Genomic DNA, 17498 nt, shown 5'->3' on the forward strand with positions numbered 1-17498 from the left:
TGTTTTTTCAAACTTTCAATTTCTACCTTATGTTCACCCAGTGTTTTCTTTATAGCCTTCATCTCTTTTGCCATATCTTCCCGGAACTCATTGATTTGCTTTTTATTTGATTTAGCATATTTCTTTGAAAGTCTTTAATAGATTGTTTCATTAAAGTGAAACTATTTCAACTGTATGTTGATTGAGGTGTAAGTTTGTTCCTTTGACTGGGCCATTATCTTAGTTTTTCCTAGCATAGATTGTAGTTTTCTGTTGTCTAGGCATCCGTTTTCCTTGGTTACCCCAATCATATTTTCCCAGACCAGTACGGGTTCAGATCTCAGAGTGGGGTTATATTCAGTTTCAAGTCTCCCTGTGGGTGTGTCTTAGAGATTGACAGCCTTTCCTTTGATGTCTCTAGCCACTGTGCTTTTCCTAACCTGCCCAGAAGGTGGCACCTGTCAGCCTATTGCTTCCGACTGGTGTAAGGAGATGTGGCCCCTTAGTTTCTGGTTTGGCTGTTTTCCCCCAGGTTCTGGTGTCTGGTTCTGAAGGGAAAGCAAGTAGTAGAGCTGGGCCTCACCTCTTTCCTCTTAGGGAGGATACACCCCCTAGGAAGTTATCATCTGCATTTAAATAGCTCCTTTAATCTGCTATCTCCACCCCTGTCTGGGTCAGAGTGCTGCAAACTAAAAATGGCTGAGGCATTCTCCATTGAGCCACTCAGGTTGAGAGAGAGAAAAATGGACAGAAAGCCCCCTTTCAGAGCCAGTCCACAACTCCCCAGTTTTATCCGGCAGCCAAAGATAACACCTGGTTTTCTGGGCTCCCCCTCCCAGGACAGAGTCATCTCCTGGCTCTTTAAGGTCAGTTATCACTAAAGGCCTCTGTCTGCTTGTTAGTGGTTTGTAGCTTGTATTCAGCAGTTCATGTTTGTTAATTAAAACCCCAGTTGGATCTGGGCTGAGCTATATTTGCTTGCTCGGACAGTACTGCTTTCTACCACAGTGAGGTTTTGCCACTCAGCCTGCCATGGGGGTAGGGGGCTTCTAGCGCAGTTCCACAGTTTTTATTTATAGATTTTATGCTGCAATCTCAGGCATTCCTCCCAATCCAGGTTGGTGTATGATGTGTGGACAGTCACGGTTGTCCCCCAGCAGTTATTCCAAATTATGTACTAGTTGTTCCTGGTTGTTTATTAGTTGTTCTAGGGAACTAACAAAATTCCACTCCTCTCTATGCCGCCATCTTGCCCCATCTCCCATTGTAGTGGTTTTTCACAACTTGCAACTTGAAAAAAGTTGATGCCTGGGGCTTTGAAAGTATTATTATAGTTGGATGGTCAAGTATGTTTGCAAGATATATTTCAGGAGAAGGATAAGCATGGGGAATGGTAAAAATATGTGGGTTACAATAAAGACAGTTTTGTTTAGTGGTGTTTTAATAAGTAAAAACTATTTTGGATAGTTAAAATAGAATGCATTTATGACAGCCATGCTTGTAGTAATGTAATAGTAAAGTAATAGCAAGCTGCACTAAGGTGACTGTTGTGGAAGGAGGTAGGAAGGGCCTGATCTCTTACATGCAGGCAACTGCTGCATCGAGGTACAAGCACCGTATTTGAAGCCCAGAGTCATGTTAGTTTACCTGGTTTTGTCACTTACTAACTCTGGGATCTTGGAAAAAATTCCTTAACCTATTTGAATGTCAGTTACCTCATTCATAAAAATGGTACTCATATGTACCTTTCAGATATGTGTAATTTGGTAACAACTGTGAAAACTATAAAGGATGCCATACAAATGTAAGATAAAATGATCACCATGCTATCTAGTGACTTACTAAATATTGGTTGACACTTCTTTAAACCTGAAGTAAAATAAAATGGCAGAAGTGTCAATCAAAGAAGGGGGAAGTTAGAATAGATGTGTGGATTTATAATTTTGGGTTTGTTAGGTTTCAGTAGACTACTGCTGGAGATATCCTGTAGTTATATAGTGATTTGGCACCTGAGGCCTTCTTGATGAGATTTTAGACATTTTGGTCTTGAATACATTTCTGTTGTTGAAGTCCAACTATGTGCCAGGCAGTTAGACACTGAATATAAAATGAGGGCTTATGTTGTAGTGGTAGAAGCAGAAAAACAAGTCACTATAAGTGCTTCATATGAAGGAAACTGAGAATGTTAGTGTAGAGATTACTGGATGAGTTTCTAGTTGGGCTGAGTATGGGTGTGGGGCTTAGGTAGTTAGAGAAGATCTCTCTGAGCATGACTTTTAAGCTGCCAACTGAAGGATGAGAAGGAGCCAGTTGTTTGAAAGTGGGAGAAGAACATTCTGGACAGACAACAGTGGACCACAACTGTCTTGTGTATCTTATTCACCATTTTAATCTAATGTCTTGGAGTGAGCAGCAAGTAAGAAGTGGGATAACTGTTATCATAATCATTCTTTTTCTTATTATATATAAAAAAGAAAATGTTCATAATATGTGGTTGGCATATTTTAGATGCTTAAAAATGTTCTTATTCTTCTCTTGTTATTAAAGCTTACTATACTTTTTTGAAATAATTCTTAATGTGCAAAGAGTTGCATGGTATATCTCATTTTTGTTTCCTATTACTTAAACAAAGCCTAAAGAAAAGTTTTTCTTACTACTTTGTCATTTTATTCAATAATTTTCCCTATAATAAAAATCAAAAAAATTTTGCCATGAAGCATTAGCTCTCATTTGTCATAGAAGATAATTAGGTTCCTCTGCGTCCTTGTTTACCTACATGAAGCAACTTCTAAGATGTTCAGTTTATACTCAGTGTGATGTACTCCAAAGTTCCTTATGCCAAGCATCTTATTTTACTGCTGCATTATAACAAATATATTTATTAAAGAATTTGTTTAAATACATTATTTTTAAAATGTCCTCTTATTTTGGGTGGGAAATGCAAATTAGAGTTACATGTTTTGAAGTTAGTTTCTTGTTGGAATATAAATCAGTGTTTTGTATATGAATATGTTTGCTCTGGTCCTCCTTGCTCAGTTTACAGAATCAATGACCAAGTGACCATAAGGGTTAGATACGGACTAGAGACTATATATGAGGTTCTCCATTTAAATGCCTTCATTTTTAATACATGCTCTTATATTTAAGTTTAATTGCTTTTAAACTAAGAAATTCTGTTATTTTCTTAGAAAGTGATGAGGAAATCTTTGTGCATTTCATTATTTTAACAGAACATCTCTGAGAGTCTTCCACAGAATTATGTTGTTCATTTACCTGAAGTCACAGATCAGAAAGGAAAAAATATATTAAATGGACAAATAGAAGGTAAAACTGCATTTTATAAAAATTCATTTGACAGAATGTTTGACACATGAGCACTGGTGTTTTCTAGTTGAAATCATCTATTAAATACATAGTGTGGAAAAAGGGAAGTAAAATGGAGATAAGTTGTATATGATTAGAGAAGATGCCAGCAACAGATTAAAAATTATGAGTGTTACCAAAGGAGTGAAATTAAGGACAGTCAGGAAATAAGGAAGATGAATGGCATAAAGAGAAGAATGAATGAGAAAGGCAGAGAGTATAGGGAGTAAAAAGAATCAGGTGTGCATAGTGAAATGTGGTCAAATAAAATGAATCTTTACAAAAAGGAACAGACTGTTAGAAATGCAGGAAGAATATGAAGTGAGATTTCTACACCAAGCTTGTCTGAGAAGTAGAGCACTAATTTCTCACTGACTCTCTTCCCCATTGTTTGGAAGGCATTAATGAAGGAGGCTCCTGATCTTACTGAGCTATGTTTTATCTACCTTGGAGGAATTTAAGCAATATGGTCAGCTCAGCTCTAATTGTATATAATATTATGTCATGTAAAGTGTTGCTACTTCATAGGATGGATCACATAGACCAAAATAAGAGAATTGAAAGAAGAGAACAGGTTCAGTTTTGGAGATATCAAGGACCCTAAAGCCTGATAAAAAGTCCATTAGAAACTTTATGACTTTTAATCCAGTCTCAGTTTTGGAGAAGTGTCAGGGAGGAATTTAATTTCCAAAAGGGTAAGTGAAAATAAAGAAATGTGGAAGCAGACTCAGAATAGACCCGAGTGGCTCAGATTTTCATGAATCACCTGGGGGCCATGTTAAAAATGTCGATTCTGAGTCAGAAGGTCTGAGATTCTGCCTTTCTAACAAGCTCCCAGGTGATGCCAATACTTCTGGTCTTGAGACTACACTTTGAACAGAAAGGGTGTAGACTTCCCTTTTAAAGAATCTAGAAGACGAGCCATGGTGTGTGTCCTAGTTTAAGACATAAAAACTTCAAAGGCATGATTTTGCTTTTGTTCATAGGAGAGGGTAAGGAGTGTGAAAGAAATAAAGAAATAGAAATTATAGATGCAAGTTACCACTGCTAAACAAAGAGAAAAGAAGTGGTGAGGATAATTCATAAAAAGAAGGCAGAAGAGGGGTTCTTTAGAGCCCAGATCTAGAGATGACTTTTGAAGAGCAGGAGGGAAATCAGGGGAGGGAGGACAAGAAGTTAGCTAGGTAATCTTGCAGTTATTGAGGAGACTTGAGAGAACTCACTTGGCTTTAGTGTATTTCCCTATAAACCGAAGATTAGATCATTACTGCTCTGGAGAATACTGGAAGCAGGAGGGAGTGCTGGAATTGGGTAAACCGCAGTTACTCAGTTCTCTTCCTCTTCTCTGTCAGGCATTGAAGATGTGTTGCATGGTGTTAGTTAATCAAATGAGACTAATTTGAATAGAGAAACATGGGCTGTTTTTTGGTAAGGCAGCTAATTCTTTGGTAAGATGGCTGTTTCATAAAAATCCTTTCAAGAGTAGTGTGATATATCAAACCAAATTAATTTTGGAAACAAAAATTATAGAGTTCATTCCCTGAATGATGAGATTTTTATCTGCCCTGACAATTTACTAAATTCACTAAAAAAATCACTGCACTGATTTTAAATATGAAAGTTTATTAATATCTATTTCTGTGGCAATTAAATTTATTTTTCCTTTTTGATAATCATATTTCAATGTTGAAAATGTGTTATACATTATTTATTAGATGTGTTTTATATATCTTCTTGCATGAGAGGATCAAGAAACTTTAAGATGTCTAAATGAGAGGATATATGAAATGTAGGCATTCCAGTAGCCCACATGGGTATGGAAAAAAATGAATATTTTTATTAACTATTATTCTACAAGTGTATATCCAAGGTGATTAATTCAGATCACTTTATTTCTGTGATGAGAAATGAATTATGCATGCAACTCAACTGTCATCATGAGTGTTTACTTTCTAAATTACAGGGCCAATTAAAGAACATGAAATATTAAATACTTGTAGCATAATGGTATAAATAACCTTAATGCATTGCATTCAAGATATGCTGTTGCATTCTGCCATCAGTTTTGACATTTATCTTCTTAGGGTCATGATTTGCTCCTCTGATTAAGGGTCACTTTTCTTCCCATCAGTCAGCATGTTCACACTGACACACTCTGTGGCTTGGCTTTTATCATAATCACATTTCCTTGATTATATATGTTCCTTTTGCCTTTTAGATTCTCCTGAGAAATATCCTCATGTGAAGGTAACAACTTTCATATTTTTATCTTCAGTTATTAACTACAAATTGTGAAATATACTTTATTTATTAATCATCTTGTTTCAAAGCCCATGCAGCCTATCATTGAAATGAAAGATTCTGCACCTAATAAAGCAGTGAGAATCAAGGATGTACAAACATCCAAATCAGGTAAATTTTACAATACAAATTTAACTCTGGAAAAAAAGTACAAGATTTTGGAAATGCCCACCATCTTCTTATGCCAAATTCTTTTTTGCAAATTTAATTGAAAGTTTTGATATAAATAATGCAGATATGTCATTGTTGGTACCCATGTTTGAAAGAAAGAGACTTATAAGCATAAGATAAAGAGATTTTTAAAACATAAGCTTTAATTCATATGTTTCTGAGTTTAGACACCCTAAAGTTCTCTGGAAAACCCCACTGCTTACTCACAAGAGAATGAGAATGAAAATGGCAAATAACATCTTAATATTCTTATAAAAATAGTTTTGATCTCTTGCACCCTTTGAACCAATCTTGGAACTGTAGGGGTTCTCAGATCACAGTTTAGAACCAGTGTTTTAAACTGAGGTTTTCATGGTTATGAAATGATAAAGGGGCCTTTGGTGACAAAGTGGCCTTTAAAGTTTCACTTCTACATTTCTTTTTTCTTTCACTTGTCTTTAGAAATTCAAATCTGACAATTGAGTTTAAAAAAAGGAAAAATATTTTCATTATACATTCATTTCCTATATCACGACACTCTGTACTCTGGATTTTGCATGGACTTAGACTTATCCAGTTTTTACATGGAAACAATTAAGTCATTTAAGGCTATCATGTCTCATATAAATTTTTCATGTATATCCAAGGCTTAGAAAATGAATTCTGACAATATTGGTGCATTCAGGAAAGACCATTTCATTGTATTAAAGTCGTTTTAAATTTAACATAGTAAATTCATTAAACATTTTTTAAACTCATGTTTCTAGAACATACACACATGTAAATATTGTCATATATTTTTAAATTTAAAGTGTTTAAACATAAATTTTGTTGTTAATAACAAAAAATTCATATCCCTGAAGAACTGTAATTGTTAATAAACAAAGCTCTTGTGGAAAAACAAAATATGTAATAGAGATTGCTGAGTGAATCAAAGTAATCCTAAGCAATAAAAATGTAGGAAAAAATGAGAGAGTTAATGAAATTTATCTAAGTGAACGGCAGGTATGATCCATGTAAAATACAGTCAGCCACAAAAAAGTAGTTTTATGTGAGAGAGGAGAACATAGGACTGCTTTTCTGAAGAGAGAATTTGTGCTGGTCAGATTTGTTATTATTATTTACATTCTAATAAATGAAAATTTTATTTTCAGATTCTTCAGATTGGGATTCTACTAGTTTGACCCTTAATAGCAAGCATTGCAAAACATCTGGGGATTTGAAAGTTGATGATAAATGTCTATTTGTATCACAATCAATCACCAAAAGTAAGTCAGCATCCACAGAATTTGGACAGATGACCTTAATAGATAAAGAGAAGTTTAGTACTGGAACTGTATTTCTATTAGAGAATTATTCTCTCCATGACCCGTGTGAATCACAGCTATCAGAAAAGAAAGAGAGCAAAGAAGATAATAAAGAAGTTAGAGCATTCAACTCTAGAGTACCCCTGTATGACTTCTATAATATAGTTCTGACATTGAAAAATCATTTCATGGCAAAATTTCCTTTTGTGTTTTCTCCCCTCATGCAACCTGCAACCAAACAGAATACCTTTTAGCAAGGCATTTGCATTCTTCCTTTAACCAAAGCAACATATAATAACAAAGGGGAATTAGGAGACAGAAAAATTTCATTCAGGTTAATATTTAGAATACACTTGAGAGTGCATAAAAGGATTATACTCAGAACTTTGGGAATAGAAGGAAAAATAAAAATAATTATCCAAAATTACTTCAACAAATGGTTCAGTAATGCATATGAAGAGACACTAGATGTCATCAGAGTCAAGAAATAGAAACATCATAAAGAGTCATTGACAAATTCATCCACCCAACATAAATGAACACAACCAAAAACAAAATTGAAAAAATACAGTAGAAACATATAAAGGGACACTGTCCACTATTCTCTACTTCATGACAGTACTTTTTTTAACAATATGCTAAACTTCAACTACATTATTTGTGGCTTCCAAAGTTACATTACTTTTACACCTCTAGCAGTGTATACCTATTTCCTATATATCTGAAATGTTTATATCCTTTTATCTGAAATCCTATACAGTTTATTCTGTCTCAAATGTTGTTCATCTTTTAAGACACAGACTGTTATGGGAAATCTTCCTGGATAATTATGAATATTTCTTAAAGAAGTGAATATTCAGCTAAAGATTAACTTTAATTTATATTTTCAGTTGGTTAAATGTTATTTTGTTTATTGTTATAAAGATTATATCTTTTATCTAACTGTTCTAAGTAGTTCATTTTAACTAAATGTATAATTTGTCAGCAGAACTAGACTTAAAAATGAAATCAGAGGGAGAACAAGAGAGGCTTGATGGAAGTGAAAACAACCAACCACAGGTATGTGAAAGTTTAAATTTCTGGTATAATTTTGTTTTGGTGCTTTAATAATGAGCGTGGCCCAAATAAAATTACATTTGGACTAGACTGTTAAAAATCTATAGATTATCATTTATTATTTTAAAACATTTTAACCACTTATAAAACTTAAAATATTCCTAGAATCTTTAGTAACTTATAGCAAAACGTTTACCATTGGAAGAAAAAGAGAACCACACCTTCCAGAATGAGGCTTTTGGTGTTAGAGTACAGATAATGACTCTCCAATTTTTTTCCCTTAGTGTCTTCCACATATTTTATTTTAGGGCAGACAATCAGTAAATATTATTAAAAATTTTTAAGCCACCCCTATTAGTGGACATTAGAATGTATTAGATCTGGACAGGAGATTATCTAGGTACATAATGCTATCATAGTATATAATTTGAATTAAAATTTCAGAATTTGCTTTTCTTCCTGATTGATGTTAATGGCCATGGTTCTTAATCATTTAAAGTTTACCTACTCTCCAGTTACTAATCTGTAAAAAACATCCTTAATTGCACTATAGGGACTCTCTATGTCAGGCATGATCAGGCGAAATGTTTTTAAAGTGAGGAAACCTTTGTAATATTAAAAATTATCTCCTAATTCAATTCTGGTAAATTTAATATATAATGAATTAAGCTTAGTCCAAACAAACAGTGACAAAATTGGGTTTGCTTCATTTTTTTCTCATCTTTTAGGCTAAGCCAAGTAATTTATCACTTCTTAGTTACAATTCAGTTATTTGGGAATAGCTAAACATAGATTAAGAGTTAAACTTTAATTATTTTCTAATTTTTCTTTGTCCATACTTGATTACTTAAGGATAAAGTTATTTTTAAAACATGCACCCCAACAGAAAAGACATTTGAGAATCAAATCAAGCAAAGTAATCTTCCACTTTTCCATCTGCAAAAAATGTCTCAAGAATCAGAAATGAATGAGGAATGTGATAGAAAGGATATATCTGTAGATTCAGGACTTCCTTTTATGCAAAAGTATGAGGAACTGTTGATCAAACAAGGCAAGGTAGAATGGAAAAATAATTTAAAACTGATCACAAATGAGTTAAAGCAGAAGTTTGGTGAAATTTGTGAAAAGTTTAAAATTACTGCTTGTCCCAAGGAAGAGCCACTCCATGACAACTCTAAAGGAGTGAACTTAAAGGAACTATCCTCTAATTTGATAAAAAATGTATTTGATGATGAAGAAAAAGATGCATTTGGAGTATCTATCTCTGTTGTATTCCAGGCATTTCCTGAACAAAGAGAACCCAGTCTCAAAAATGTCTTTCCATCTCATTTATCCTCTGGGTCCCAGGAGTATACTTGCCAGTCATCTTCTAAACTTGATTTAAATGATAATAAATTAGACTATGAAAATGATTATAAACCTGACACTGAACATATTTTTCACAAAAATAAGGAGAGTTTTTATAATGATGCAGAAAATAAATTTATAAGGAACCCAGATGTAGTTACAGTTGAAGTTAAAGAAGACCAAGAGTTTGATATGCGAAAGACAAAAAATACAAACCAAAATACCATGAATTGGAAATTAGACATTGGACATATACATTAGTCTAGTGATCCCCAAAGCCTTCTTGATTTGTGGCTTACCCACTCCAGTGAAATGAAACGTATGATTCAAACAAAAAAGCACAACCTTTTTGCTGTCACAGACACTTATGAGAAACAAAACCAATGCAAGATTTGTTCCAGAAGCCATTGCATGATAATTGCAATGCTAATAACTATAAAACCATGGAATCTGAATTAGAAAATGTGTGTTCTTCTCCACCATATAGTGACAGCACATCAAAAGTATATCTAAATGAAAAATTACAGCAAGATATGCAAAAGTTTAAGAATGAGATAGGCATTTTGCAAGTAGAGTTCTGGGCTTTGGAAAAAGAGAAAGTTCAACTTCAAAAAGAGATGGAGGTTCACTTGCTGCTACTCTGTTGTTTCTCCTTATCAATTATTTGATACATTTTGATTTTCTACTTATGAAAAGTTCATGTATAAAATGGGGTTATCCAAATATGTAGTTGTTTAGAAACATGATTTCTGCAGTCTAGATAGGAGGAGTTCAGGGAAAGATTCTCATAATTTGTGTCCTTAGTCATCCTAAGTCTTCCAAGTGGCACATAAGCTGGAAAACTAATTTAGCCAGATACTATGTGACTTTCTGAACAAGGATAAGCATTGAAGAAAAAAGAAAGTAATAAGCTCTTAAGTTTTGTTTTGTTTTTTTTTTTCTGTTGGCTTAAAGATGCATTTCCTTAGACAATAAAATAAGAAGCAATGACAGAGAAGGGATACAAATATATATCTAACCTTGAGAGTTGTAACAAATATTCCAGCTAAACTAGTCTACTTATTGTGCATTTGTTTGTGCTGCTTTATGTGCTTTACTCCATCTCTTGGACTTTATAATTCCAATGTGAACACTTTGAGATATTTTTCATAACAAATATATATGCTTCCACATATTTTTAATCACTACTTACAAATATTTGCATCAAATCTTTACATTAAGTTGTTTAATAAAGTCTGGTAGAGTTTTTGACATGTATTGTTTTATCATAAAGGTAGTATAAACTCAGCAAAAAAGTTAGTACTTAAAATTAGAAAGCTGAGTTCTGAGGTACATTGAGTTTTAAAGCTAGACAAAAATCTAGATGTATTCTTCTTTAAAAGGAAAAGAAGTTGAGCCCTTCTTTAGGTGACATTAAATTAAATTACTTTGCCAAAGTCATACTTTTAATTTATCTGGTTAATGAGAATTTATCCATAATTTATCTGCTCAAATTACATGACTCAGCATTATAGAATTGTATCATCTATTTTTGGTGACATAAAATGCTAGGTATTGATGCTTCAGGAGCTTTGGGTGAATCATTTAAACTTCCTGGGTTTTAGTCCTATTATCAATGGATAATGAGGATAAAGTTGATAAGTACTTATATGCCCTTTACCCATAAAGCTTTGTGGTTACTGAATTTAAAACTTGGGAACATTGCTTATTTTCTAGAATCCCACAGTTAACAGTTCAGCAGGTTTGCTCTACCTCTTGTTTGTTCTCTGGGAAACTTTGCTTCACGTATTTCAGTGAGCAACTTCACTTTTTTGATATCTCCAGGATCCAAATGAAGAGAATTATAAAAGACAGTGGGAGAAAGGAAAGCTTAGGGTGGAAAGCGGAAAGCTCCCTTTCTCTTGCTGAAGCCTACAGTGTCATTTCCTCTAGATCTGGCTGTTCAATGCAAAGTCCAGGTGATAAAGGCAGAAAAGGACAAATTTTGTGAATTGATCTTTTTATTTTTCTGTCTCTGTTAGTCAAATGGGGATAAAAATGTTGGTGATGGGTAGATGTAAATAACAGCACAGAATTAAGAAAAGCCTTTTTGAAATTTTGGGAAATTCTGTTTCTTTCACTTACACAGAAATGAAGAAGAGTTTCCAAAACTTCAATGATGTGTAATGAATAAAGTTAAAGTAGGCAACAAAATTTTATTGATTAACATCATGACAATGAAACTTGAGCCAAATGATAAGATTAATGAAAACAAAATAGTTCTTTTTATTGAATGAAGTAATGACAATTATCCTAAGTGTCAAATTTTTGTTAAAGGTTGAAGAAAGGAAGAAGCACAAAAGAAGTGAAATGGAAGTGTCAGAAAACTTGTATGCTGCTGCTGCTGAGGATGATGAGGATGGATTCATTCAACAAAGAAAGAGTGAAAAAAATGATAGTCAGCAATTTCCTATTAAGGATAATGATTCTAATAGGTAAACCTAAATTTTTAACAGTTGGTGTTATTGTTTTGCTATAAAACTAATTCTAATTGGGGCTAATAATCAAAATTAATAAATTTTATAGTTTTACAAGGGATATTCAATTTTGGTAATCAGAAAAATGCAAATTAACACAGAAATGAGATACCATTTTTTTGCAATCCTATGGAGAAATATTATATTAAAAAAATAACCAAGGTTGGAAAATGTGAGGAAAATACATTCTCATACCCTGTTGGTAGATAAAATTGGTAAATTCTTTTTGAAGGGTAATTTAATACTATGTATCAGAAATCTGATCCCTTTAATCCAACAGCTTTGCTTCTGGGACTAGATCCTACAGAAAACATGCACTTGTTCAAACACACAAACACACACACACGTTAAGTCTGTTATATGTTTTGGAGTGATATATATGTGTTGTATATGTTAAGGATCTATAATATCCATTTATGTACCTTGGGGATATTTAATATAAACATGTTATATATATATACATACATTTAGGTGAAGGATAATTATTGTATCATATCAAAAAGCTGGATGTAGTGTAACTACCCATCAATAAGGAAATAAATTGTCATATCAATAAAATAATGTACTGCCCTTGAAACTTTTAGTCTTTTAAAAATGAGGTAGATCTACATTGTATTAATTTTTTCCACAATTAAAATATATTTAAGCAATTAAATATATATTAAGCATTTTGTGACATGTCTTGAGCAAACATTTATTAGAATATTTGTAATAGCTTCTCAGTTTCAAAAGGAAGCAGCACGCTACACTGGTCCTACCTTGAAACAACAAAATTGCTAGTTAGATTTTTGGTTTTTGTTTCCCATGCATTGGCACTCTAAGATTGAACCCTCAAATTAATCTGAATATTGCTGAGGGATCACACATGGCAACTCATTCCATCTTCCATACAACATTCAGTGTATTGAGGAAAAATTCTAGTAGAGTCAATATTTAAATATGACTAATGATTTTGTGTATTTGACTTGTATAAAATATCCTATAATTAGATTATTTTCATCCAGCAGGAAACACTGCCCTTGAAACTTTTAGTCTCTCTGTGGTCTTATAAATATAAGCAAAATGATAACCAGGTTATATTATCATTATATATCTAGGACATTTTCAAGGGTGCCTTTTAGCACTATAATTTTATGAATTTATCCTTTAGTGCTCTGGTCTGGCATTTATTTTTAGCCATTTAGTGCCACATGTACTCAAGTAAGAAAAAACCTTAAAAGTGTTATAAAAGTACTATGTAAACATTATGTAAGGATTTAAAACTGCAGGTAAATGAAAAGAAGAAAATTAGATCATCTACCTTTGAAAGATGATCTTTGAAAGAACTGTCTGTACTTGCTGGCTCAATAATTTCTCTTCCATTCAGTTTTTTTTTAATTAGAGAAGTTGTCAGTCTACAGAACAATCATGCATAAAACACAGGATTCCCATACACCACACCATTTTAAAACCCTGCATTGGTGTGGTACAATTGATGAAAGCACATTTTTATAATTGCATTATTAACTATGGTCAGTGGTTTAACTTTGGGTTCATTGTTAGTGTTGTGCAGTTCCATGGATTTTTTTTTTTAAATTTTACTCTATTACCTTATATACAACCTGACATTTCCCCCCTTTAACTACATTTAGACATACATATCAGTGCTGTCAATTATGTTCACAATGTCATGCTACCATCACCACCATCCATTACCAAAACATTTCCATCATTCCAAATAGAAACCCTATGCATTTTAAATCTTAACTTCCCAATCCCTATCCCTTGCCCCCCTCCCCCCCGGTAACCTGTATTCTAGATTCTGGCTCTGAGTTTGCTTATTGTAATTGTTTCAAATCAGTGAGACCAAACAATATTTGTCATTTGGTGTCTGGCTTATTTACTCAACATGATATCTTGAGGGTTCATCCATGTTGTCGCATGTGTCAGAACTTCATTTCTTTTTATGGCTGAATAATATCCTATTGCATGTATATGTCACATTTTCTTTATCCATTCATTGGTTGATCCACACTTGGGTTGCTTCCATCTTTTGGCAATTGTGAATAATGTCGCTATGAACATTGATGGGCAAATATCTGTTTGAGTCCCTACTTTCAATTATTTTGGATATACACTGAGTAGTGGGATTTCTGGGTCATATGGTAGTTTTATACTTAGGTTTTTGAAGAACTGCCCAAATGTCTTCCACAGCGGCTGCAACAATTTACATTGCCACCAGCAATGAATGAGTGTTCCTATTTCCCCACATACTCTCCAAACCTTGTTACTTTCTGTTTTTGTTTTTTGTTTTTTTTTTTAATCACAGTCATTCTGTTGGGTATGAAATGGTATCTCATTGTGGTTTGGATTTGCATTTCCCTAACAGCTAATGATGTTGACCTTCTTTTCATGTGCTTTTTTGCCATTTACATTTCCTCTTTGGAAAAATGTCTATACAAGTCTTTTGCCTATTTTTTAATTGGGTTGTTTGTGTTTTTGTTGTTAAGTTGAAGGATGGGTTCCTTTATATATTCTGGATATTAAACCTTGATAAGGTTTGTGGTTTCCAAATATTTCTCCCAGTGTGTAGGTTATTGACTTTCATGATAAAACCCTTTGAGGCATAAATGTTTTTAATTTTGATGAAGTCCCATTTATGTTTTTCTTTTTTGCTTGTGCTTTGCGTATAAAATCTAAGAAACCATTGCCTAATACAAGGTCACGAAGAGGCTTCCTACATTTTCTTATAGGGGTTTGATAGTCCTGGTTCTTATACTTAGGTCTTTGATCCATTTTGAGTTGATTTTTATATAAGGTGTAAGGTAAGGGTCCTCCACCATTCTTTTGCAAATGGAGATCCAGTTTTCCCAGCACCATTTGTTGAAGAGACTGTTTTTTCCCAATTGAGTGGTCTTTGCCTCCTTGTCAAAAATCAGTTGGCCATAAATATGAGGATTGATTTCTGAACTCTCAGTTCGATTCTGTTGGTCTTTATGTCTGTCCTTGTGCCCGTACCATGCTGTTGTGTTTTTTTCTCCCCCACCATATTTATGCTTCTTTTTCAAAATTGTTTTGGCTATTCTAGCTCCTTTGCCTTTCCATATAAACTTTAGAATCAGTTTGACATTGCAGCTTTAAAAAATTCTGAGATTTTGATTGAAATCATGTTGAATAGGTAGATTAATTTGGGGCGAATTGACATCTTTACTATGTTGTGTCTTCCAATCAGTAACATGCTGTTTTGATTATTGTGACTTTGTAATAATTTATTTTTTAATTTTTATTTTGAAATAAATTCAAACTTACAGGAACAGTTGCAAAAACAATACAAGCCCCATACACAGAACTCCAGAATATCCTGATCCCCCTCCCCCGATACCCCGATCCACCAACTGTAACGTCCTGTCACAGCACCATTCCTTTCCCTCCCTCTCTCCCTCCCTCCCTCCCGATCTGTCATCCATCATCTATTGCTCTGTCCTCTGAACATATGAGAGCAAGCTGCACACATCTTTGAACAAACAATATAATTCACATATACATTTCCCATGAACAAGAACATTCTTTTATGCAATCCCATTAAGCACAGGTAAGAAGTTCAAGAAATTCAACATTGATACAAAGCTTACATTTTATATTTCCTTTTTTTTTCTTATGTCCCATCTGTGTCCCTATGAGCCTCCTCTCCTCCATCCTCAGATCCCATCCAGGATCATCCTTGGCATTTAATTGTCATCTATTTAGACAGTCTTTTTTTTTCAATTGTGGAAACATATATACAGCCTAAATCTTCCCATTCCACCCCCTCCCTAGCATTCCATTAGTGGGATTAATCATGTTTAGAATGTTTCAATACTATCGCCTTCCCACCATCTATTACTAGGAATTTCCCTTTACCCCAAACAGAAACCCTACACTCATATCTTAACTCCGCATTGCTCCTTGCCCCACTTCTCATAACCCCTACTCTACTATTCATCTCTATGGTCATATTCTCTGATACTTTCTTTGTGTTTACCATGGGGCTTAAATTTAACCTCTTAAATCTACAACAATCTTGTTTTTCTTTGATACCAACTTAACTTCAATAGGACACATAAACTATGTTCCTATACTCCACCATTCCCCCCACCTTTATGTAGTTCTTGTCAGAAATTACATATTTTACATTGAGTCCAAAACCACTGATTTATCATTACAGATTATGTATTTTAGATCCTGTAGGAAGTAAACAGTGGAGTTACAAATCAAAAATACAGTAGTATTGCTATTTACATTTGCCATGTGATCTTTACTGGAAATCTTTATTTCTTCATGTAGTTTCAGTCAATTGTTTAGTGTCCCTTCCTTTCAGCCTGCTCAACTCCCTTTAGCATTTCTTATAGGACTGATCTGGTGATGAAGTCCCTCAGCTTTTGATTATCTGGGAATGTTTTCATCTCCCCCTCATTTTTACCCTCCAGGTGTTTGTGAGTTCTCCAAGTCTCTGATGGCTATTGACTTCTATTTGTATTCCACTGTGGTCAGAGAATGTGCTTTGAACAAATTCAATTTTTTTTTTTAAATTTATTGAGGCTTCTTTTTTGTCCCAGCATACAGTCCATTCTGGAGAAAGATCCATGATCACTAGAGAAGAATGTGTGTCCCAGTGATGTGGGATGTAATGTTCTATATATGTCTGTTAAAATTCTCTATATCTGTCTCTCCTTTCTTTGTTTCTCTGTCGGTAGGGCTCCCTTTTACTATGTGAAGTAGGCCAGGTCTTTTATTAGCAAAATCTCTCAGCATTTGTTTGTGAAAAATTTAAGCTCTCCCTCAAATTTGAAGGAGAGTTTTGCTGGATAAAGTATTCTTGGTTGGAAATTTTTCTCTCTCAGAATTTTAAATGTCATGCCACTGCCTTCTCACCTCCATGGTGGCTGCTGAGTAGTCACTACTTAGTCTTATGTTGTTTCCTTTGTATGTGGTGAATTGCTTTTCTCTTGCTGCTTTCAGAACTTGTTCCTTCTCTTCAGTATTTGACAGTTTGATCAGAACATGTCTTGCAGTGGGTTTATTTGGATTTATTCTATTTGGAGTTCACTGGGCATTTATGCTTTGTGTATTTATATTGTGTAGAAGGTTTGGGAAGTTTTCCCCAACAACTTCTTTGAATACTCTTTCTAGACCTTTACCTTTCTTTTACCCTTCTGGGACACCAATGAGTCTTAAATTTGGACGTTTTATTTTATCTATCGTATCCCTGAGATCCATTTCGATTTTTTTGATTTTTTTCCCCATTCTTTCTTTTGTTCTTTCATTTTCCGTTCTGTGTTCCTCAAGGAGGCTGAGTTGTTGTTCAGCTTCCTCTAATCTTGTATTATGAGTATCCAGAGTCTTTTTAATTTGGCCAACAGTTACTTTTATTTCCATAAGATCATCTATTTTTTTATTGACTCTTAAAATTTCTTCTTTATGCTTTTCTAGGGTCTTCTTTTTGTCCTTTATATATCCTGTG

At 33.9% G+C, this 17498-nt stretch overlaps 1 protein-coding gene across 3 annotated transcripts in view; it reads left to right on the forward strand.

The window, feature by feature from the left end:
• Positions 1-17498, forward strand: part of LOC119524462 (ankyrin repeat domain-containing protein 26-like) — a 224687-nt gene that overhangs the window by 55661 nt on the left and 151528 nt on the right. Inside the window, exons 1-3 of one of the 3 annotated variants that reach the window (XM_037823153.1) lie at positions 3251-3303; positions 5561-5589; positions 5673-5754. The exons of the other annotated variants lie outside the window; for them this stretch is intronic. Of the exons in view, the coding sequence (XP_037679081.1) occupies positions 5676-5754 (79 nt within the window). The 5' untranslated portion in view covers positions 3251-3303; positions 5561-5589; positions 5673-5675. Of the gene's footprint in view, positions 1-3250; positions 3304-5560; positions 5590-5672; positions 5755-17498 lie in introns of those variants that run through there. 3 annotated transcript variants of the gene reach the window in all.

The sequence above is a fragment of the Choloepus didactylus genome (genome assembly GCF_015220235.1).
Source record: "Choloepus didactylus isolate mChoDid1 chromosome 11 unlocalized genomic scaffold, mChoDid1.pri SUPER_11_unloc1, whole genome shotgun sequence".
In the NCBI taxonomy this organism is placed as follows: Eukaryota; Metazoa; Chordata; class Mammalia; order Pilosa; family Megalonychidae; genus Choloepus; species Choloepus didactylus.